At 46.9% G+C, this 25,578-nt stretch overlaps 1 protein-coding gene across 1 annotated transcript; it reads left to right on the forward strand.

Moving 5' to 3' along the window:
• Positions 1-323: 323 nt before the first annotated feature.
• On the forward strand, positions 324-22,384 carry LOC147706812 (uncharacterized). The gene is made up of 3 exons (XM_086925939.1): positions 324-4,524; positions 11,638-13,056; positions 19,515-22,384. The coding sequence occupies exons 2-3, from the start codon at positions 12,949-12,951 to the stop codon at positions 21,363-21,365; spliced, it is 1,959 nt and encodes a 652-aa protein (XP_086782065.1). The 5' UTR covers positions 324-4,524; positions 11,638-12,948; the 3' UTR covers positions 21,366-22,384.
• Positions 22,385-25,578: the final 3,194 nt, after the last annotated feature.

The raw sequence follows: 25,578 nt of genomic DNA on the forward strand, positions 1-25,578 counted from the left end.
CATAGGGATCATTGCGTATCCTGACTAAAACTTATCGCTGAGGAGAGTAGTAGGTCTTAACCCGAGCTTGATTGAAGGGTAAAAAGGAGCGGCGTCTCTTTTTGCTAACAGTAGAGGAATTCTGCCTGCCTACGTAAAACAGAGTTCATGTATATGTTAATAGGGTTTGCCGTATGAACGTGTGTAAATGCAATTGCAATACGTGTTCAAGCGAAACTTTGGGACTGTCTCTAAGGAGGTGAAAAAGATCTCTGTATGTGCTTTCCTAGAGAAGCGAGTTCGTTATTGCCTGATAGAAGGGTAAAGCCAGAGGTGTTGCTTTATCGACGAGTCTAAAAATTCTGAGGAGATAAGCGTTGTCTACTCCGGGCACAGAATACTTGTGTGATTGAAAATTCTATCACTTTATTAGCGAAACAGATGAGTGGAATTGTTTTGTGTAAGTTACTAATTGATTTTGTAAAATATCTTGTAAATACGGCTTCTTGAAAAATCCGTGTAAAGGAGGGGTCAGTCGGCGCTGCAGAAGCCGGAGCGCTGGTGACGTCAAAAGAGCCGCGCTGGGATTGGTTCACGTGACCAAGTCAGAGTAGGAGCGGATAGGTTCATCACGAAAAAGCAGCAAAGGGATTGGTTAAGCACTTAGAAAGGCGTACCGTGTTCTAATTGGTGCGTTAGTGTGAACCGCACTGCTATAGGTTGGTGTACGGAACAGCAAACAGGGAAGTGCGCGATCTTTTGTAAGACAGAGAATTATCGGAGAGTTGTCTTATTATTACTAAGAAGAGAAGAAGAAACCTTCATGGTTTAAGAAATTAAAGAATGCTTTTTCCAAAGACAAAGAAATTGTGTCTAGAGAGGGAAAATTACTTCCTCCACCGAAAACGCCAGCTTCTTACATGTTATCAAAATATGGTTATCATACCTGTGTTTGGTTAGAAAACTGGGCAAGATATACTCAGGATGATGGGGTGTTAGCCTTTCCTGAGGAAGGATCACTTGATGCAGCAGTTTTGAGGAATTTGAGAGACAAAATGATGAAGCTTGAGCCGAGAACGACTAAATTTGAGGCTTTAGTTGAATGGGAAGATGAGATGCATGAGCAAGAGAGTGAGAGGCTATGTAGACATATCAGACCGATAGGTAGAGGTCGAAATCTATGGGGTGAGACTCATGAAAGCAGAATGCATAGATGGAGAGACAGTAATATGTGTGATGGTATGTATCCAGTTAGATTGGTGGATGAATATGAGGGTCGGAAATGTACAGAAAAGAAAAAGAATACAGAAACAGTAAATCAAAATTATGGTGACAGTGAATCAGAAGATATTGTTTTAGAAGAAATATTAAATAGGAGACCACCACCATATCAGCCAAGTTCTTTATAGACTACTCCGAATGCTCCAGTAATGAATGAAAGTAATGATGAAACCCCAAGACCATATTCAAGTTTGAGAGATGAGCCAGACAGAGTAGAGGTTAGATATACTCCAAATACACCTGTTGCAGAATCTAGAATTACAGGTATTCCTGTATCGAGAAATGAACCACACAGAAGTGTGCAAAATAGTGAAAGTAGGAATAATGTGCAACCAAATATTTCTGATTATGAACGTTCTACACATGAATTGATTCAGAACCTTACTAAAAATATGGAAGCAGTGACTGTCCCCGTAACGATAGGACCAGTAATACCAGTGTTTGAAAACCAGAAAATAAAAGAACCAAGTTTGACAATACCGTTACAACAGAGTTTGCAGAAAGCAAGAGAGGATATTTATCCTGATTTGTCAGAAATAAAGCGAATAGTTAATGTGAATCCACCAGAGTTAACTTTTAACCAAAGCTCATTATTCAGATACCCGATGGGCGCAGAATCTGACTCCGCAACACCAGAGAAAAGCCTGGATAAAATAAGTTCAATACAAACTTCTGTAGGACAATCATATAGAGAGTTGAGTGAGTGGATTAAAACCCTGAAATTAAAAGAGAATGAATCGAGAATATTGGATGTAGCAAAGTTAAAGGTAGATATGGAAGAATTGATAATTGGAACAATTGGAACAGAAAGACTGAAACCGTATCAGGATGATGAACTTATGTTTTTGTGCAAAAGCATTACATGGAGAGCTAAATCAGTGAATGATCAACTGGAGGAATTAGCAAATTAATTAGGAGTGGAATTTTCAAAATACAAATCATTGCAGAAATCATTCAGTGTAGATTTTGCAGAAAGAGACATTGAAAACATGAATACTGCAGGGAGGTTGTTGCAGATAAAAGAGCTAATAGTACTATTGAGAAGATGGGAAGATGTAGGTAAATGGAGACATAAGTGGGCAAAGAAGAAGGAAGAAAATAATGACAAATCCACATTAGCTTTTCCGGTCAGGGAAAAAGAGGCAGTAGCAGCTGACTTTCCTAGGAGAGAGATACCTGGAGGAGGATATGTACATGTTCCTTGGAGTAGGCAGGATATATTGTCATTTACTAATGATTTTCCAAGATTAAGAGAAAAACCAGTAGAATGGTATCGTCAAGTAGACAGATTTGTGAAAGTGTCAAAAGTTCTGTGGATTGATTTAGATGGATTGTTTGACATAGTAGTGCCAGCAGATTTATGGTCAGAATGCAAAATAGCTATAGATTGGCCAAGAGAAGAATTTCCCAGAGACAAAGTTACAGGAGCTCCATCACCTGATGTGATGCAGAAATATGATCAGGTAATAGTATGGTTGAAAAATAAAATACCACCAAAAGAAACTGATTGGGTAAAAATAGACAGAACTACACAGGAACCAAAAGAATCAGTACCTTCCTTCTATGAAAGATTGTTGTTAGTATTTAAACAGTACAGTGGTTATGAGGAATTAAATGAGAAAGATATGAGCCACTTCATATACCGATTTGTGTATGGATTAAGACCAGAAATTGAAGACATGATTCGTCACAACATGATAGGATGGCAGTCAGGTACTGTGGATGAGGTTTTAAGAAAAGCGAAATATTGCAGTGATGAAATTGATGCCAAACAGAAAAAGCTAAAAGAAAAAGCCATGTGGGCACAAGTAAAAGTAGCGGAGCAGCAAGTAGCGCAAATGGAAAATAAGAATGCAGGGAATCAAGGGAATTTTAAGGGTAAACCAAAGTTGGTGGGAAATATAGATGATTTAAAGAAGAAGCAGCCTTGTTTTAATTGCGGCAAGTTAGGGCACTGGAAGAACGAGTGTAAGTGTCCGCCAAGAGTTAATGCGGAAAATAATTCATTGAATTCGCAGGTGCAGTTTGAGATAAATCCACAACAGCAACAACAGCAGATAGCAAATCAGCAAAGTCAGGTGCCGCAACCGCCACTGCCAGACAGTGTAAACCAGCAGAGATACAGTGCAGAGACAGGATTCAGCGGAGGTGAACAGGTAAAAAGACCGCAAATAGTGAATGCATGTCCTCAGTATTGGTTACAAGAAGAGGGTGGCAGTGAGTCGGATGAAAGTTTATGACTGTGCCTGAGAGAGGTAGAAGTGTGTGTGCTTGGAGCCACTCTTGAGGTAGATCAGTCTCATCCATTTGTGAACGGAAAGGTGAATGATGTGGAAATAACTTTCCTAGTGGACACTGGTGCTACCCGTTCTACTGTAAGATCAGTGGAAATTCAAAATCTTCCTCTCTCGGGAGAGTCCATCCAAGTTGTAGGTGTAGCAAATAGACAAATACAATCCCCTTTGACAGAACCAGTTGAAGTAGAAATTGGAAATTACAAAGAGATGCATCGATTTGTGGTGTGTGACAGTAGCCCTGTTAATCTGTTAGGTAGGGATATACTGTGTAAAATGAACTGTGCCATATATTGCTCGCCAGATGGTATAGAATTACAAACCCCCGATGAAGACAGTTTATACAAAATGACGATGCTTATGATTGAGGCAGAGCAGAGCAAGCTATTTCCTGTTTTCGATCGAGAGAAGATTCGTGTTGAATTGAAAGAAGCAGTGAAAGAAATAGTATGGGATTTTACTGGAAAGGATATAGGATTTATGAAAGGTGTTGATCATGTAAAGATTACAGTGAAAGAAGGAGCAAGTTACCCAAATATACCTCAGTATAAGATGACTGCAGAAATAATTGAGGGAATTACACCTGTGATTGACAAAATGATTGAGCAAGGAATTCTTAGAGAGATAGAAAGCAGTCATTGTAATTTACCGATAATGGGATTGAAAAAGCCAAACGGAACATTTAGAATTGTTCAAGACCTTAGAAAAGTTAATAAAATTGTTGTCCCATGTTGCCCGATTGTTCCAAATCCAGCAGTGATTTTGTACCAAATCCCTCATGATGCAGAATGGTACACAGTGATTGACCTATGCAATGCGTTCTTTACTGTTCCATTGCATGTAGAAAGTCAGCCAATTTTTGCGTTCAGATTCCAAAATCGTATCCTAGCATGGTGTAGAATTCCACAAGGGTACACTGAGAGCCCATCCATTTTTAATCAGTTGCTAAAGAAATCATTGGAGACCCTTTGTGCTGAGGAAACTCACCGGCTGCTGTTCACAACGCCAATCTCCCTTGCCATCCTGCCTGCCTCCCTGTATCCCTGGAGGGATTGACCGCCCCACCGCGTGGTAACAGCTTGCAGCACCCGCTTTGCGAGTGCCGCTGCACGGTGCAAGGCGTGGGGTCGAGGCTGTTGGAGTGCTGTCTGCTGCAAAAAGGAGGAGGGAACACCGGAGTAAACTGAGGGCGCGCGCCGCAGGGACTCTCAAGTCCAGGAGTCCCTGCGCTGCACAGGTGTGCACGGCCGCGCCCCCAGCAAGACACGCCCCCCGGCCGACCAGGAAACAAAAGTGGGAAGTCTTCCAACGGATAGCGGGACCCTTTGTGCTGAGGAAACTCACCGGCTGCTGTTCACAACGCCAATCTCCCTTGCCATCCTGCCTGCCTCCCTGTATCCCTGGAGGGATTGACCGCCCCACCGCGTGGTAACAGCTTGCAGCACACGCTTCGCGGGTGCCGCTGCGCGGTGCAAGGCGTGGGGTCGAGGCTGTAGGAGTGCTGTCTGCTGCAAAAAGGAGGAGGGAACACCGGAGTAAACTGAGGGCGCGCGCCGCAGGGACTCTCAAGACCAGGAGTCCCTGCGCTGCACAGGTGTGCACGGCCGCACCCCCAGCAAGACACGCCCCCCGGCCGACCAGGAAACAAAAGTGGGAAGTCTTTCAACGGATAGCGGGACCCTTTGTGCTGAGGAAACTCACCGGCTGCTGTTCACAACGCCAATCTCCCTTGCCATCCTGCCTGCCTCCCTGTATCCCTGGAGGGATTGACCGCCCCACCACGTGGTAACAGCTTGCAGCACCCGCTTCGCGGGTGCCGCTGCGCGGTGCAAGGCATGGGGTCGAGGCTGGAGGAGTGCTGTCTGCTGCAAAAAGGAGGAGGGAACACCGGAGTAAACTGAGGGCGCGCGCCGCAGGGACTCTCAAGACCAGGAGTCCCTGCGCTGCACAGGTGTGCACGGCCGCGCCCCCAGCAAGACACGTCCCCAGCCGACCAGGAAACAAAAGTGGGAAGTCTTCCAACGGATAGCGGGACCCTTTGTGCTGAGGAAACTCACCGGCTGCTGTTCACAACGCCAATCTCCCTTGCCATCCTGCCTGCCTCCCTGTATCCATGGAGGGATTGACCGCCCCACCGCGTGGTAACAGCTTGCAGCACTCGCTTCGCGGGTGCCGCTGCGCGGTGCAAGGCGTGGGGTCGAGGCTGTAGGAATGCTGTCTGCTGCAAAAAGGAGGAGGGAACACCGGAGTAAACTGAGGGCGCGCGCCGCGGGGACTCTCAAGACCAGGAGTCCCTGCGCTGCACAGGTGTGCACGGCCGCGCCCCCGGCAAGACACGCCCCCCGGCCGCAATCGCCCTTTAAAAACAACGGATTTCCGCTCAGCGGGACGCCGAGCGAAGCCCGGGCAAAGGGCGGGCCCTCTGTGGCCCTCAGAGGCCTGAGGAGCCTGGCCTGGGCCACAAACCCTGGTCAAACTTCATCAGCTCCATGCCCCATACCCCATAGCTAAAGCTTCTAGCTTATTTACACTTAGCGCAGGCTCGCCATGAACTGCCGGGAGACTAGAAGCATGGCTGTAGCAGGAGCAAAAAAACGTACTGGGACTCTGGATGATTTTTTCGTCCGCACCCATGCACTAATCGATGAGGGAATAATATTAATGGATAGGAGAGTATCCCAAGATCTAGCTATGGCCAAGAGATCTTCTTTGGGCCTCATCGCCCAGGCACAGACGCCTAATATCGACTCTCGCCCAAACACTCATATCATAGTACATAATACTGGGGTTACTGGGGATCTTGATGCTTCTAACTCACAACTGGACCTGGAGGCTTCTCCTAATCTTAACCTCCTGACAGACAATGGAGCACACAGAAATGAGCCAAATTACTCTGTCATGGCAACTGCCATAAACGAAAGGGGTTTGAAAGAAGGGGCAATCCCTAAACAAAAACAAAAACACAAGGCTAACAAACCAGCTACTCTTAAAGGGAAGAAAGCCCAAACTGCTCATAATCAAGCCCAAACTGCTCATAACCAACACATTGCCATTCCCAACTCAGTTATTGTGAATAATAATTTGGTAGTCCCCTCTAATGACATAGGGGGGTTGCATCCGACCACAATTGGCCTACCTTTGAGTCTTCCAGATGACACAATCATTGATCACAGTCTGGAGGAAATTCTGGAGCTGAGTGGGGAGTCGCTAATTTAGCCAAACAACCTCAGGAGGGGAACGGATTAAGCACAGATAACACTAATATTCTCAATATGCTAAAAGCCTTGCTCGAACCTATAGAGGTTAGACTACGCTGCCTGGAAACCATCCTAAAGAACATACATAAGGACATAAGTGCCCCTAGTTTCAACCTGAATAATAAGACACCCCAGGTCGCCAAAACAGTTAAAACAGTTAACACAGCCAATAATCCATCTCTGGCTGGTAAAAGTGTTACTGCGGCTAAAAATAATGTGCCCAAGAAACCTAGCAACACTCCAAACCAGGGTGGTACCCAAGCTAAGTCCCTCGAATTAGGACAAGTCGAGCACACAATCAAAACTAAACCAACCCCTCAAGTCACACCTAATGATCCCACTCCACTGACTTAAAATCTCGATGCAGCCCCAAGAGCCAAGGGAGCGGCTTGCAGAAATATCCATCTCCCCCCTGACGCCTGCCCTTACGTAGTCATCCTCACCGGAGTTACTGAAATCTCCCCATCGGAAGTAGAATCCTACCAGGCACTAAAAAACAAAGTATGCCACTGGCTGTCCAAAAATCACCCCTTACCGCCTAATATTCCAAGTAATATCTTAATGGTGGAGAGAACACCGTGGGTGGGAGGAAATAGAAAAAATCTACAAGGGGACTGCGTTGTGGTCACTTTTGAGAACACCGAAGTTGTAGGTTATATATGTAGCAGTAGAGCACCTAGATATCGAGCAAGTTCTGTGACTGCTAGGCCCCTCTCCTATTTCTACCTACCAGGAAACCAAATAGACAACAGATGGAGTTGGTTAAAGGGACCTCAAGACCCAAAACCAAGACAGAGATTTAACCCCCCAAGGGAAATGCAACCCTCTGGCTGGGAGGAGGGGGGGGACGCGGAATGGAACCTGGTCAGGAGAAGAAGAGGTAGACCGCGCCAAGGAGTTTTCCCTATAGGGCCACAAAACACTCCACCCCATTATTATCACCAGTTTGCAAATGGGCAAGATAACTTTTACAACTTTCCAACTGCTAATCGCTATGAATATCTGCCAACCACGGACTGGGTTGATTGACAAACACAGGAATTACCAAATGGACAGAGGCACTGTATCCCCTCTATCAAACTGTTAAAGGAAACTAGTACTCTGGACTCACAGAAGTTAAATTTAACTCTAATCCCTGATAAGGGTTCTGTAGTTGCGGAGAGTAGAGGGACGCAGAACTTGCATTACTCGCCTAACTCCAACAAGCTAAACTGTAAAATCCTCACTTGGAATGTGGCGGGATTAACTGCTAAGGCTTCAGATTCTATCTGGCAGGGTTTTGTCAAACAACATGACATCTTGGCCTTCCAAGTAACCTGGGACACATCAACTAGTTTCTCACTGGACGATTTTCATAGTTTTTTTACCCCAGCAGTCTCGGGTGTAAGAGGGAGAGCCAAGGGTGGCCTACTTACATTGTTTTCATTGAACTTGGCGGGGGTTTTTAAAAAAATAGAACCAGCACCCATGAATACATTAATAATCAAGTGGGTTATTTCGGACTCTCATACTTTTTTGTTTATTAATTTCTATAATTCTAGGGAGAGTTCTTCTGTGAATGAGCACTTGACTTCCCTGTTAGATTTTTTGTCAGTCTACAGACACGATTGCACTTCCGTCCCAGAGATGGTTATCCTGGGTGATTTTAATATTCACCCCTGTGAGGGGGATTGTTACAATGATAGATACGGGGGATCACCGGTTGAGGGCATTCCCCACTTTGAACATACTAAGGAGGGTGAGGGGCTCGAGACCTTTCTTGCCAATTTAAATTTATTTGAATTAGGCCATGGAAACAACAAGATTAGAGCGCCCACTTTTATTGGGAGAGACGCAAATACCATCATCGACTATATCTTCGTATCAGCGGGGGTATTAGTAAAGGCACGGGAATATAGGGTCGTGACTGCCACCTTTAGCGACCATAACCCCGTCCTATTAACGTTGGACCTAGATTGTTTCCTGAATGGTGGAGAGACAGGTGTGGTAGCTCCTAGAGATCTGTCAACTAAGGACCAGGGTAGGCGGATTAAGTGGGAGAAGATTGTCCCCGAACATTTTTTCCAAACATTAGCACAGGAAACTGAGGCAAGCAAGGCAGTCTGCTTAGATCCCACTTCCCTGGGCACCGATGTCGTGGCCGCCTATGTTGAGATATGCGCAAGGATCTCTAAGAATCTGGAGTCTAGGAATGGTGCACAAGGCAATAAGAACATTCACAAATGGTTCGATAAGGAATGCTCTCAAACGCATAGTGCCCTGTTGAAAGCACTTAAACAGAGACCCAGAGATAGGACATTAGTGGCAAACCTCCGAAAGGAATACAAATCTGCACTTGCCAAGCGTAAGACGCAAATCAAGGAGGAAGCTTGGGACAGTTTATTAGCCACTGATGTACTGAGAGACAGTAAAAGATTTTGGGCCATTGTTAATCAGCCTTTTTTTACCGAGGATGGGAAAACAGATATGGACTGTGTGATCGAAGATGACAGATGGCTTCACCACTTTAAACAAATCTATGAAACCACGGCTTCTATCTCCCCAATTAGTGCCCCTGCTCCAAACAACATGAACAAGGAATTTAACATCCCTGAGGTGGAAAGGGCGATTATAAACACAAGCAAACGTAAGGCCCCTGGACCTGATGGGGTCCCTGCCGATCTCTATATTCAGTATCCGCAATTTTGGTCAAAAATATTAACAAATGTCTTTAATGCGATACCATCGGCCGGCTTTCCATCTTCCTGGTCCACCTCTATTATTGTCCCCATTTTTAAGAAGGGAAACAGGGAGGATCCTGCCAGCTACAGGCCAATCTCCTTGTTGGACTCTGCTGTTAAGATCCTGGGCAGAGTCATATTACAAAGACTTGGGGACTGGCTTGAGGAGAGTGGGGTTCTCTCTGACCTGCAGTATGGTTTTAGAGCACATAGGGGGACCATGGACCAATGCCTAAACCTTCACCTTATCATCAGTAAATACACCGTGGTGAAGGAGGGGCTTTTATATTTAGGTTTCATGGATTTATCCTCCGCTTTCGATTTGGTTAATCGCTCAAAACTTTGGATTATGTTGCGGGACTTGGGTTTGGACACTACTTTGGTTAATTTTTTGCACGATCTCCACCAGAATTTGTTTGCCTCTGTCAGGGTAACAAGGGAAGGTAGGTGAGAAATTTAGATCAGGGAGAGTGGTCAGACAAGGTTGTATCCTGGCCCCTCTCCTATTTACACTGTACATCAATTCCCTGGGTAAATCCCTGAATCTAGCTACCCTGGATGTGCCGCGCATGGGAGGCTCACCCATACCGGTCCTCCTATACGCGGATGATGCTGTCCTCATAGCTCGTACAGGTACGGGCCTACAAAGGCTGTTAGATCACTTCGGATCTTTTATGGAAGCTTTGGATTTAAAGATCAATACAGTAAAATCCCATGTCATGGTAACTGGCTCACGCAAGAAAAACATGAAGCTCAAAACCTTTAGTTGCAACTAAACATCTATCTCGAGGGTACCTTTCTTTTGTTATTTAGGCGTCACTTTCGACGAAAGAGGAACCTGGGGTCCCCAGTTGAAACTGAAGGAAAATGGAGTTATTAGATCTACTACAGCTCTCATGAACTTTTCTAAAAAACTTGGTTCGAGACCCATGGAGGCCATGATTCGTATTTATAAATCCAAACGTGTAGCTATTGCATCTTACGGGGCAGACATTTGGGGTTATGTTTCATCCCCAGGCATCCAAATTATAGAGAACAATTTTATACAAGCTTTGTTGTCACTCCCAAAGTCATCTCCCACATATTCAATCCATAGTGAAGTGGGCTTGGGCTACATCACTGATCTCCTAAAAATGTCCCCACTGCTATGCTGGGTCAAAACTTGGACAAACGAGGAGATTACGTTGAATCACCGCATACTCAAAGACTGTATGGCCCTGGATAAAGCGGACAGTATACCCTGGTTGGCGTATGTTAGAGCGGCATGCGCGAGGCTAGGGCGCCCGGACATGTATTCTTCACCATAGGGCCTCATGAAAGAGGATGTAGGGTGGGTCAAGTTGCATTTCCGAAATGTGTTGGAGTCAGAGAGGGAAGAGGTCGAACTCAGTAAACCATTGGTGAGGTCAATATACCAACTTTCTACCTCCTCAGCTATGGAACCGTACTTGAAATTTGTAACCAAACCATACCATCGTTTTCTTTTACTAAGGTTTAGGTTTAACCTAATTCATCTCGTGCTTGGAGCCTATACAAAGTGGGGGACTCCAGAAAATACCCCACCCTGTACCTGTGATAGCTTTTCTACACAGGACACGCTTCATTTAGTGATGTTTTGCGAACACTATTTGGTGGCCCGTAAAAAATTCCTGTTTCCAATCTTGAAAGAACTAAACTTTGTTCTGGTGAGGCCTGCACTTTTACACCTGCAAATGCTTAATTCTGTGCAGGTCACATATGGTGTAGCTAGTTTTTTGGTTACTGCAGCTCGTTTAAATAAAACTAAACTTTCCCAGACTAATAACCTCCAAAGTTGATATTCTGTCAAATAAATCTTGGGGAAATGTGCCAAGTATACTGGGAATTGTCGCCTTATGTGATTCTAGGCTATTTAGTACCTATCCTCTGTATCTAATTCTTTTAAATCGTTTTTTAAATTGTTTTTTAATATGAATGTACCTAGGAACTGCAATCAGGTCTATATTTGTTTAATTGTAATTTTATTTTTGTATGCTGTATGGTTTTTGTATTGCTTTTATGGTTTTAACTAACCGAAATAAAGATATTTGACTGACTGACTGACTGACTGACTGACTGACATTGGAGAGTCTAAGTATGCCTGGAGAGTCTGTGTTAGTACAGATGATCTTTTAATCGCATCCAAAACAAAAGATGCATGTGCAAGCGACACAGTGGCATTGCTAAATCATTTGGCAGAAGAAGGACATAAAGTGTCTCCGTCAAAATTGCAGTTTTGTCAGAAAGAAGTGCAATATTTAGGCCATAAAATTGCAAAAGGAATTAGACAAGTCACAGCAGAAAGAATCAGAATGATACAAGGAATGCAACCGCCTAGAACCCAGAGACAGGTAAGAATGTTCTTAGGAATGGTAGGTTATTGTAGACAGTGGATTAGTGGATTTTCATTGATTGCAAAACCATTACAGAGACTGACAAAAGCAGACATCAGAGATTCAATAGTGTTGACCAAAAATGAAATGGAAGCATTTGAACAACTGAAAACAAAATTGTGTGAAGCACCAGCATTGGGAATGCCTGATTATGAAAAAGAGTTTGAACTGTACTGTAGTGAAAAAGAAGGATGTGCTTTGTCAGTATTGATCCAGAGACATGGAAGAATGAAAAAACCAATTGCGTATTTCTCAGCTGTTTTGGACCCTGTTGCAAAGGCTTTGCCGGGATGTCTGAATGCAGTAGCAGCAACCAGTGTAAGCCTGGAGCAGAGTGAAGGAATTGTGATGGGATTTCCTGTGAGAGTTTATGTACCTCATTCAGTGGAGATTCTCCTCACAAGAGCAAAGACCCAATACATGACCAACAGCAGAATGACCCGTTATAAAAAGGTAATTTTGGGAGCTGAAAATGTGACAATTGCCAGATGTGTGAATGTTAATCCTTCTACATTACTACCTGACACTATTGAAGCAGAAGAGAAAGGTGAACTTGATCATAAATGTTTGGATGTTCTTGAGTACTGCACAAAACCTAGGCCAGACATGAGGGACAAGCCATTACCTGAATCAGATTATGTGATGTTTGTAGATGGATCGTGTCTGAGAACAGAGAGTGGTATTTTGAGTGCTGCTTATGCCATTTGCACAGTAGCAGAAGTGTTGGAAGCATCTTGTCTGAAAGGAATTCATTCTGCCCAAGTAGCGGAGTTGATTGCTTTGATACGAGCATGTGAACTAGGAAAAGAGGTGAAAGTAACCATAGTGACTGATAGTCAGTATGGTTATGGAGTTGTTCATGACTATGGACAGCTTTGGTCTCAAAGAGGTTATTTAACTTCTGCGGGAACACCCATTCGAAATGCTGAATTTGTGAGAACACTGATTGACGTAAGTCAGTTACCTGCAAAAATAGCTGTGGTAAAGTGTGCAGCACATAAAAAGAATGAGGATTATATTTCTAAAGGAAATAATTATGCGGATGCCATTGGTAAGCATTGCGCGAAAAATAAAATTTCAATCAATCGAGACAAAACAAAAGAACATGTTCCGAGTCTGTTAGAACTGGGGTCACCTGGCACAAGCAGGTAGGCACCCGAAAGCTCAGGTGTTAAGTGACTACACAGCACATGCATCCACTGAGACAATAAATGCACACACAATGACTGAAACCACACCAGTATGCTGGATTCAAATCAATACGTTATTTATATAAGATTAGCATCAGGGTGATTAAAAATTCACAGGAGTATAACTTTTTTTAGGACATGGGCTGTATCACTGAGTAATAAATACCAAAATTAATAAATATTACATATTAGATAACTGTAGGCATTTCAATAAATATTGCATTAGACAGGATTAAGACATTTCATTAAAGAGGAACAACCAATTGCTTGAGCACATTGGGACATTTCCTTTAGCGTTATTGACCCCTTTATCAGGCAGGAATAAACCATTTCCTAAGATGACTCCATGCAAGTCTATGCTCTAGTGGGCAGTTAATATTTCATAAGGCAAGAACATCCATTACATATGGGCATAAGCAACACCTCCTAATGAAAGCACAGGTATGAAACTTCATTTACAGAGAGCTCAGGAAGCACTTCATTAGGCAGGAATAGTTATCACCATGGGGCCTCAACAGTGTTCTGGCCCAATTTGGCGGTCTGCGCACAACTAGGGCCAATGGGACCCCACAACAATGTTCCCCAGGGGAGGGGCGAACTCGGGGCCTCCTGTGGCCTTCCGCCCTCCTCCCCGGGGGTTACCTGGTTTCTTTGGCCACTCGGGCCCTTGCGTCGGACCCAGCTGGCCTTAGTGGAAGAGTGGGCCCTCCTGGTAGGCCTCGGGTGGCCTCCCGATCAGTTTCCGGCCCTACGGGCAAGTGGGGGCTCTCAGGCTCCTCGGGAGCACTTGCGGTGCGGTCCGGGGAGGTGAAGCTGCTTGGGCCCGTCCCGGGCCTGGACTGGATGGGTCTCGGGCCCCCGAGCCAATCCACGGCTCGTTTTCCGGGGGCTCGGCGGTGCGGACCAATTGGTGCGCGGCAGGGGCAGAGTTCGTGATGCGCCCCCGTCACGTGACGAGAGATCCCGGCCTCAGGCTTCGCGGCCTAGTGCGGCCTGACAGGAATTGGCGCAGAGGGCAATGGGGCCTCCAGGCAGGGCGCAGCCCAGCAGGTGATCGCGGCGGCCTCCCCAAGGCTCCGGGGGCCGCCGCAGGGACTGCAGACACCCAAGCCGGGCGCGGCCCACAACCACACGGCGGCGGGGGCAAATCACAGTGCTCCAATGGCAGCGTTCACAGCCAGGCCTCCCTGGGGTGAGTGGGGCTCAATTCAGCGCTTCGTGGGGCACAGCATGCAACAGCAGTTCTTGCCCGCCTACAGCGCTTCTCGGGTCACAGCGCTCAGGGGCAGTTCTGGGCAGCTTACAGCTCTTGGTAGAGATAGCGCTGGGGCAGGGAAATTACAGCGCTTCAGGCAGCAACAAACTCCCAGCTACAGCGCTTCTCAGGGCACTGCAGGGGAGCGCTGAGGACGGCACAGTTCAGTTTGAGCAGAGGGGATGAGGCAGGACAGCGCTGGGGCCACAGGGCAGACAGAGGGGCAGAATTGGCACAGCACAGTACCTGGCTGATCCCCAGAAGTACTGATTAGCACAGGGGAGTTTCTTCTTGGCGCTTGTTGGTTCTGGCGCCCTTGGGTTGAAGTTACTTGAGGAGAGGGGGGGGGTTGAGTTGAAGGTTTGTCAAGTTTCCTCAGCAGGTCACTTCAGGTGGTCCCTGGGTCCCCCTCCCGCTGGGCCAGATCAGTGGGCTAGTTCAGTGTTCCTCACACAGCTTGGTGGGCAGCGCCTAAACCCTGTCACCCCCAGAGGTATAGGTTCCTGACTAGGCCCTACCCCAGGTAAGTGATGCCCCAACTAGCTCTGTCTGGAAAGTTTCCATCCCTTTCCTTATATAGCGACAGTTGGCAGTTGGTGTCACCTCCTCTGTTCTAGAAGGTTCCAGGAGCTTCCCTCGTTCTAGCTATGGGCAGGCTGGCAGGCTGGTATCGCAACATTGTTTAAGGGTTCCAGCCAGCTCCTGGCTACTAGAGTGCGTCTACTGAGACCGCGCTGCAGTAGCAGGGGTCAGTGGCAGCCATGTTAGGGGAAGAGAGCACCTGCACCTTCGCATTGATTTTAACATTACACAGGGCATCTCAACTACACAGGGCCTATCCAACTTCATTACGAGGGGGGGACATCCAGAATTTGGGGAGCGAAAAGTGAATAATTTCAGGAAAAAGGGCCAAGTCCAACACAACTCCCCCCCCAAAAGCCAGGGTAGACCAATCCTCGCCTTGATGGGCTTCCCTGCTTGGGGCGGAAAAAGGTGGACGCAGGCCCGTAACTTCAATGGCATCTGCCAGCTCTTCACCATTCAACCCACCCCACTGGTGTTCCCTAGTGGGATGTGGCCAGGACTGGCCTCTAGATAATCCAAAAGTCTCTGGCCCTAGCTCTCTCACAGAGTGGGGGGCAGTAGCCCCAGGCCCGTAGTACCATTTGACCACTCTCCTTCTCCTCCTTGCAGCTCCAAGCTGCCACTGGTCCTCCCACCTGGGGTCCGAACCCTCAGGCTGACCAGCCACCAGGGGCGAGGCTCTCCTCCCCCTATCCTCTCCTTCTGGGGTTTCGCCCTTTCCTCCTAAGCGGGACACCCTCAGAACACCACTCTCTCCCCAACCTAGAGTCTAGACCCTTAGGTTGAACCAGTGACAGGGGCGAGTCCTCCCTCCCTCTGCACCCCCTCCCAGAGTTCCGCACCCTCCTAACCGGAGTAGTACCCCTGAGATTCAAATCTGGGGGGACTCTGGTTACAGAGGCCCCACCCGCCAGGTCCGGCAAACCCTCAACCTGGCCACCCAACCCGGGATCTGCGCCCTGTGGCTGAGCCGGGGACAGAGGAGAGTGCTTCCTCCCTCCGCACCCCCTCCCAGAGTTCCGCACCCCCCCACCGGGAGAAGTACCCCTGGAAGTCAAACCGGTAGGGACCTTAATTACAGGTACCCCACCCTCCAGGTCAGGCAACTCCTGAACCTGAAACCCCAGTCCAGGATCTAAACCCTGTGACTGGTCAGAACCCCGAACCACTGGAGCTCCGATTACTGATGATCCGGGTTCTCCTGACACGAGGGGATCCCTTTTACTGGAAGGCACAACAGGACTGCCTAGGCTCCCAACCTGGGGTCCCCTTATGGAACTCTCCAGGCCCTGTGACTGCGGTTGGGGCACCTCGGGACACCTCCCCGTCTCACTCCCTCCTGTAGATGGGATGTGAGGCCCTACAACCCTCTCACTATCCTGGGACCTAGCTGGGCTACTCCTCACCTCTCCCGCCTCGCTGGGTCGGAAGATCCCTGCACCACTCCCTTCAGGATCACTCCCCCTAACCTTGGGTACGCTGCCACCATTAGGAGTTCCTGGCACACTTAATTGTAAAGCTCTCAGCTCCAACTCCTTGAGCTGAAGCTCGTGCACCAGCTTCCTCTCCTCCATTGCTAATCTTTCTCTCTCCAAAGCAAGCTTCTTATCTTCCCTTTCTCTCTCCCTCTCATGCTCTAGCTTGGCAAGCTCCCACTTCAATCTCCTCTCCTCCCTCCTGTCCTCATACTCCTGCGACAACGCACTCCCCCTGGATACACTACTCCCTGCCCCGGAACGTCTTCCTGGCAACACATTGTCAGACATATCAATGGTGAGCAGGCCTGGGTCTTCTGGAGTGCCCGCCTCCCCTTGTGTGACCTGTCCCTCCTGTTCCCCATCCCCTCTCTCCTCTGGGTGGACCCTTACCCATGCCCTCAAGGCGGTACGGAGTTCTTCCTTTGCGGCTCTCCGCCCAACCAGCACCCCCATCCCCTGACAAAACTCCCTAAGCTGCACCACTGTATACTCCTCCAGATCGGCTAGCTGGAACTCCATTTTGCCAGGTGGGGACCCAGATAAAATCAAGGAAAGATGCTAGGACGTGGGTACAATGCTGGGTCAACACAGGTCTCTGCACACTCTACAGGCTAGACAGTGGGGGTCAATTGAGCAAGCTTGTAGGCACGATAGGTATCCAGTCTAATTGCAGCGCACTCTGTCCCACTGGAGGGTGCTGTATAGTCACAGGTCCTGGAGCCCACCGCTCGGCACCAAATGTAAGAACTGGGGTCACCAGTTCCCCGGGGGTAGCCTGGCACGAGCAGGTAGGCACCCGTAAGCTCAGGTGTTAAGTGACTATACAGCACACGCATCCACTGAGACAATAAATGCACACGCAATGACTGAAACCACACCAGTATGCTGGATTCAAATCAATAAGTTATTTATATAAGATTAGCATCAGGGTGATTAAAAATTCACAGGAGTATAACTTATTAGCTTCTCTTAAAACACATGGGCTGTATCACTCAGTAATAAATACCAAAATGAATAAATATTCAATATTAGATAACTGTAGGCATTTCAATAAATATTGCATTAGACAGGATTAAGACATTTCATTAAAGAAGAACAACCAATTGCTTGAGCAAATTGAGACATTTCCTTTAGCGTTATTGACCCCTTTATCAGGCAGGAATAAACCATTTCCTAAGATGACTCCATGAAAGTCTATGCTCTAGTGGGCAGTTAATATTTCATAAGGCAAGAACATCCATTACATATGGGCATAAGCAACACCTCCTAATGAAAGCACAGGTATGAAACTTCATTTACAGAGAACTCAGGAAGCACTTCATTAGGCAGGAATAGTTATCACCATGGGGCCTCAACAGTGTTCTGGCCCAATTCGGCGGTCTCCTGCGCACAACTAGGGCCAATTGGACCCCACAACAATGTTCCCCAGGGGAGGGGCGAACTCGGGGCCTCCTGTGGCCTTCCGCCCTCCTCCCCGGGGGTTACCTGGTTTCTTCGGCCACTCGGGCCCTTGCGTCGGACCCAGCTGGCCTTAGTGGAAGAGTGGGCGCTCCTGGTAGGCCTTGCGTGGCCTCCCGATCAGTTTCCGACCCCACAGGGCCTGTGCCGGCAGGTGGGGGCTCTCGGGAGCACTTGCGTGGTGCGGTCCGGGGAGGTGAAGCTGCTTGGGCCCGTCCCGGGCCTGGACTGAATGGGTGTCGGGCCCCGAGCCAATCCATGGCTCGCTTTCCGGGGACTCGGTGGTGCGGACCAATTGGTGCGCGGCGGGGGCGGAGTTCGTGACGCGCCCCGGTCACGTGACGAGAGATCCCGGCTCAGGCTTCGCGGCCTAGTGCGGCCTGACAGGAATTGGCACGTAGGTTAATGGGGCCTCCAGGCAGGGCGCAGCCCAGCAGGTGATCGCGGCGGCCTCCCCAAGGCTCAGAGGGCCGCCGCAGGGACTGCAGACAATTGGGCCGGGCGCGGCCCACAACCACACGGTGGCGCGGGCAAATCACAGTGCTCCGATGGCAGCGCTTCACGGCCAGGCCTCCCTGGGGTGAGTTGGGCTCAATTCAGCGCTTCGTGGGGCACAGCGCGCAAGAGCAGTTCTTGCCTGCCTACAGCGCTTCTCGGGTCACAATGCTCAGGGGCAGTTCTGGGCAGCTTACAGCGCTTGGTAGAGATAGCGCTGGGGCAGGGGAAATTACAGCGCTTCAGGCAGCAACAGTCTCTCAGCTACAGCGCTTCTCAGGGCACAGCAGGGGAGCGCTGAGGAGCGGCACAGTTCAGTTTCAGCAGCGGGGATGAGGCAGGACAGCGCTGGGGCCACAGGGCAGACAGAGGGGCAGAATTGGCACAGCACAGTACCTGGCTGATCCCCAAAAGTCCTGATTAGCGCAGGGGAGTTTCTTTTTGGTGCTTGTTGGTTCTGGCGCCCTTGGGTTGAAGTTACTTGAGGAGAGGGGGGGGGTTTGAGTTGAAGGCTTGTCAAGTTTCCTCAGCAGGTCACTTCAGGTGATCCCTGGGTTCCCCTCCCGCTGGGCCAGATCAGTGGGCTAGTTCAGTGTTCCTCACACAGCTTGGTGGGCAGCACTTAAACCCTGTCACCCCCAGTGGTATAGGTTCCTGACTAGGCCCTAACGCCTAAATCTCCTGCGTAGGTTCCCCCAGGTAAGTGATGCCCCAACTGGCTCTGACTGGAAAGTTTCCCTCCCTTTCCTTATATAGCGACAGTTGGCAGTTGGCAGTGGCAGTTGGTGTCACCTCCCCTGTTCTAGAAGGTTCCAGGAGCTTCCCTCATTCTAGCTATGGGCAGGCTGGCAGGCTGGTATCGCAACATTGCTTAAGGGTTCCAGCCAGCTCCTGGCTACTAGAGTGCGTCTACTAAGACCGCGCTGCAGTAGCAAGGGTCAGTGGCAGCCATGTTAGGGGAAGAGAGCACCTGTACCTTAGCATTGATTTTAACATTACACAGGGCATCTCAACTACACAGGGCCTATCCAACTTTATTACGAGGGGGGGACATCCAGAATTAGGGGAGCGAAAAGCGAAAAATTTCAGGAAAAAGGGCCAAGTCCAACAGAGTCCTTTAATGCTAACCACTGTAGTTGAGACATGGCAGGAAGTGAAGCAGATGCAAGAAGAGGCAGAATCAGAAGAAAAAGATATTTGGTTAAAGGCAGGATGTAGACAGCGAGAAGAAGATGAAATCTGGGTTTACAAAGATGAAAGACCAGTAATGCCTGATAGCATGATTTCAGACATGGCACGAATGTACCATGGTCAAGCCCATATTGGAAGAAATGCCATGATTCATCTTTTTAAACAAACTTGGTATAATCCTAAATTCAGAATGATTGCTGAAAGTTTGTGCCAAAGGTACCTAGTGTGCCAACAATTCAATCCAAACAGAAGAACTGTTGTGAGTTTTGGAACCATAGGACGGGAGGGTGGTCCATTCACAAGAGTACAGATGGATTTTGTAGAATTGCCCCCATGCAATAGGCTTAGATATGTGCTTGTGATAATCTGTTTGTTCTCCCGGTGGGTTGAAGCTTTCCCCACCAGAAGGAATGATGGAATAACTGTAGCCAAACTGTTCTTACGAGAAATTATACCACAATTCGGTTTCCCGGTAACCATTGAATCGGACCGCGGACCACATTTTCAAAACGAGTTGAAGCAGATGATTTGTGAGGCTCTGGATATTCACCAGAAACTGCATTGTGCTTACCGACCTGAGGCTTCAGGGGTAGTCGAGCAGGTAAATGGAACCATTAAAAACAGAATTGCAAAGATGTGCTTGGTAACAGGACTCAAGTGGCCAGATGCCTTGCCACTTGTTTTGATGACACTGAGAAGTATTCCTGACGGGAAAACTGGATTAAGTCCACATGAAATTTTGATGGGCAGGGTTATGAGACAAGCTTATGTACCTGTTAACAAATTGCTAACAATAAATGATGATATCATATTGGACTACAGCAAAATTCTGTCTGATGTAGTAACTTCTGTGCTCCACCAGGTGGGAACTGAATCAAACTCTAAAGAGAAAAATCCAGCTCATGATCTAGTCCCTGGAGACTGGGTTCGAGTGAAAGTACATCGCAGAAGAAACTGTTTGGTACCTCGGTGGCAAAAGCCACGACAGGTAATCCTGGTCAGTACTACTGCAGTGAAGTGTGCTGGATTAAAGAGGTGGGTACATGCTAGCCACACCATCCGTGTGCCTGCACCTGAATACCCATACGACGGTGAAAGTACAACTGACTCTGATTCTGAAGCTGAATCAGAAGAGAATCCATATACTGAAGATCGACAGGAACGTCGACATCTGGAAGTATCAGAAGCTAGTTCTGCGCCTGAAGGTGAAGGTGAAAGGGAGATTGTGGAGATACCAGATTCCGAAGATCAACTTGAAGGTCAAGAATCGGTAAAGACAGACACCAGTAAAGACGCAAGAGCAAGCAGAGATAAAGTCATTGAAGAAGAAGAAGAAGCTGAGGAAAAATCTGAACACTCTGACGGCAGGAACGGAAATCCTGAGACTGGGGAAGAGGAAGTGACTCACGAAAAGGATGAGATTCCGAGTACCAGTTATGAAGGTGTTCCTAACAGAGTAACAGAAAAGAAGGCTGAATCAGATGAAGATAAAGACATTGTGAAAATCATAATCAATGACACAGCTGAAGATACAGAAAGTGAAACTGATGACAGTTCAGATGAAATTGTGTTAAGGAAAAGTCCAAGGAAAAGAACTTGGAGAGTGGAGCACAACACAATAGAGCCAAAGAACAAGAGAATCCGCAAGGGAGATAAGTGGCCTAAAGAAACTGGTGGATTGAGATTTAAGCTTGTAAACAAAGCAAAAGAGATAGAAGAGCAGGTGAATAAGATTACCAGCCAGAAAGAAACATTGGGAAAGAAAATATAGGTTGTTCAAAGGCCAAAGAGAGTAAGACGACCAAACCAAAAATACAAATCGCCTGAGTGGACTTATATAGTTCTACCACCCATTGCTGAGGTTAATAGTAGTCAAGAAGATTTGTACTGCCCAAAAGCAAATGGGAAAAGTGGGTAAAAAGGTCAGTATAAGAGAAAATTGATTGGTATTCAAAGTATATGATATTAAGCAAAAGCCTGTAGTCCTGTGAGACAGATATTGTAAATATAGAAGAGGTCGGAGTTGACATAAGGTCGAAGAAAACTTGTTAGAGAAATAACTTATAATATAGATTAGAATAGGTGACACAAGGCCGAAGAAACACTGCTAGTGAACTAATATTGTAAAATTATAGGTGACACAAGGTCGAAGAAACACTGTTAGAGAAAATGCCGATAAATAATCATAAAACAAAGTGTTCTATTTTTAGAAAATGGTGTAGATGTTGCTCGATTTGTATGGGATTACTGATAATATTATGGATAATTTTAGCTATCGTGATTCCTTTCCAGGATAATTTGACAAAATTAAAATCAAATACAAGTTTGAATAAGCCAAGTGAGAAAGTGGAGGTTCATGAGACTCATGTGTATAAACCAGAGTGGCATCAAGATAGGTCTATTAGTGACTATTCGCAAAATACGTTTTCAAGGTTATTGCTTGAATATATCCACACTATGAATGTTGATGACTGTTATGTTTGTGTAAAATTGCCTGTATCAGTGTCAGAAGGTGTGACGTATCATCACCTTCCTCTTACATATGGAGTAACTTTTAGTGTACTTGCAAGCTTGTTTTATCAGCTTGGAAGATTGGAATATCATTATTCCAACACTGATGAGATTTTTGCTAAGTTCAAGATTGATTATACATTAAACAAAAAGAGACCTGGAAAAGTTATGGGAGAATATTTTTTGCAAATGGAAGAATTATCTCATGAGTTTGCTTTTAAACATAATTTGACATGTAAATTAAGAGCTGAGGAAAGGACTTTCCTATATATGGTTGAAGAGAGGAGAGTGGCTTATAAGAGAAGTGAAAAAGTTAAACATGAAAAATCAAAATATTGGACATTTAATGAGGAAAACCTGGATGATAAAAATGTGAATGTAGCCATAAATATAGATACACCGATGTTAGGGAAATTTTGTATAAGGAGAGACAATACTGTGTATGACAATTATTTTGTGGGTGCAAGTCAATGCAAAGACACCTATAGAATTATAGGGGGTTGAGGATTTAAAGGAGGAAAAGATCCTATTTTCCCGGGTGTTAATTTTATTTGTGGGAATAGAGCTTACTATAAGCTGCCTGACCACTGGTATGGGACTTGTTATGTGGGTTTGGTCTTTCCTAAAATTTTCCATGTAGATAGAAGTACTAATGGTAAACATGAGATAGGCAAGGTTCTTAGTAGAAAGAAAAGAGAGAGTGTATTAGAAATAACAGTGTAGAAAATTTGAAATATTGATGTACATAAGCAACGTTCATTTCCCTTTTCCCATTCCTCCCCCTGCGCGTACCATGAATACCGTAAAGCATTAACTGCATCCCACTGCCAGTAAAAGCCTGTACCCAAGTGTACATGACAGCCATTTTAGGCACCCTGGCCTTTTGCCCGCCTAAGATTAGAATCACCGGCTTCCCTTCTGCATGTATTCGAAACCTCTCTCTCTCCCTCTCTCTCTCTCTCTCTCTCCCTCTCTCTCCCTCTTTCACTCTCACATGCATAAACCATGAAACCCTCTCCCTTTTGCGCGACCCTGCCCTGAAAGGCAGCCCTTTTGCTTGACCCACGCAAACCCCCCATTTCCTCTTGAAGAGGCATCCTTCGTCTCAGCGGACATAGCCCTCCCCAGCTGCACCTGACTGCCCCCGCTCTCTCATGTACGGGTCATAAGATCTCTCTCTCTATGCGACTCTGCCCTTGTGTCCACCCTGGCTCCCCCCTCCCCCTCCCTTCTCCTCACACGGGCAAGTCATAAACCTTCTTCTGCAAGACCCTGTCCTTGAGAGTCACGGCCGCGCCTGACCAACACCTCCTTTCCTTCCATGAATGCCCCTCTGTTGACAAGCCTTCCCTCCGCGCTCGACTGTCCACGCGGCATGAATACCACTCCTTTTGTGACCCCCTTCCCCCGAGTCCGGCTGACCACACATGTCCGAGGCCATCGCCTAAGCCAGGAGATACCATTTACTGCCCTCATTGTATGAAGTCACTCCTCTTCAAAGGACCCACTGTTGATCTTGGCCATCCCATCCCCTGGGCTATGATCAGGCGCACACATCCAAACAGTTGACAGAACGCTCAGCTGCGTGATTGCCCCCCCCCTTATCAGCAGGTCAAGGGTCCCTATTGTGAATGCATATGGGGTAGGATTGACACGAGGATTATGGGGATGTCTTTTCTTTGTCTCACAACATCGTGATTGTAATACCAAGTGTTTTGTAAAGTAGAAAAGACGGAGTCTCAGCTCACTTGTTAGAGCACCTCCTGAAAGACACCGTGCTTCGTGTCCGAAATGACAGGCTCTCCTCATGAGAAATAAACTCTGTTCTTGATTCCTGCTTCCAGCGCCCGTCTCTTTATTTGGTAATTATTCAGAATGGAAACTAAGAGGCGTCTTGCGCCAGCAGCCTGGCCATCGATAGCAAAATGGGCTCATGTTTTACAATTGGCGTCCCAACGCGGGGCCCATCAGTGACATAAGGTCCGGTAAGAGAGATCCAGACGAAGAAGTGAACATCTAAATGATCGGAGTATACCTGCCTTGAGAGGGCCCTCGCCCGGCTGCCGATCGAAAGAACTTCGCCAATTCTGAACGGACCTCTCTCGAGTGACCTATTGTCCTGACTGGAATCCCACAGGAATGCTACATGGAGTAAGAGAACGATCGGGCGCTGGAGGAGGAAGATGAAGAACTGTCCGTATGGTCCGGTCCGGGTAAGATTACGTAGGGCGTTTTGCGCCTGATTGGTAGGATGGTTTTATCCATCTGATTGATTGATTGATTGTATTGGAATCGGTATTTGTATACTGATATTGTTGGTATTGGTTCATTTAGCTTTGGATGCTACTTGAAATATTGGTTCTCTTCTTGAGAACGAGACATTCTCTGTGTGCAAACAGCGGCGAATAGGAACGTTCGTCCCTCTTTGCAGATAGAGAAGGGTAGGTAATGCAGACTTTTGTCCCCGTTGTAATCAGGCATGCCTACTTTTCTCCCCACTGATTGTTTGAAATCGATTAATAATCGATTATTGCTCTTTGAGATCTTCCCTGTCTACAAACTGAGACGAGTAGAAATATTCTGTCTTCCTTTTTGGATAGCGAAGGGCAGGTAATGCAGACATTTGTCCCCGTTGTAATCCGTCATGCCTGTTTTTCTCCCCACTGATTGATTGGTTGCCTGGACATTGTTGTTCCAGGAATTGTTTCGTTTGAGGTATTTTCTGCCTGCAAACAACGTGGAGTAGAAATATTCTATCTAGTCTTTGCAAGTAGTAAAGGGTAGGTTATGCCCCTTTGTGAATTCGTCAGTCCTACCCACTCCCCACTGATTGGTTATTTGGGGGGTAGCTCGCATGGTCCGCCCAGGAGACTACCCTTATGGAGGACATATGCTCCCCACTCATGGGCCATTTGGTGGAAGTAGACCATCTGGTCCGTCCAGGAGGCTACCCTAGTAAGTGGAAGTACATCGCTTGGTCTGTCCAGGATGATACCCTAATGAAGGAATATATGTTCCCCTTTTGATCGATAATCTCGTTCCACCCCGGACCATTTATTGGAGGGAACTCGTCTGGTCCGTCCAGAAGTACCCCCTAGTGAAAAGGACACATAAAAATATGAAGTGATCACCGTTCCCTACTAACAGAAAGCTTTAGCTCGAAACACGCTAAGGAAGAGAAAGAAAAATAAAAAGAAATCAGGCTAAGTCAGTAACCCCCTGATGAGCTCTTGACTTCACTAAAAATAAGAAACATTAGAAAAAGTTCGTAATAAGAAATATAAAATGGCGAAGATTTGACAGCAAGACAGCCACGAGGTAGCTAGGCTTCACTGCCTGTTCCTGCTCCCAACATGTCTGCCTCATTGCCCACCACGCCCAAATAACGGTCACATGAAATAGATACAAATCAATAGGTACCTACCCCCATTCCGGAAGCTCCCGAAGTGCAACAGGTCCGCGGTTACGCCCAT

The sequence above is a fragment of the Lissotriton vulgaris genome, chromosome 6, assembly GCF_964263255.1.
Source record: "Lissotriton vulgaris chromosome 6, aLisVul1.2, whole genome shotgun sequence".
NCBI lineage: Eukaryota > Metazoa > Chordata > Amphibia > Caudata > Salamandridae > Lissotriton > Lissotriton vulgaris.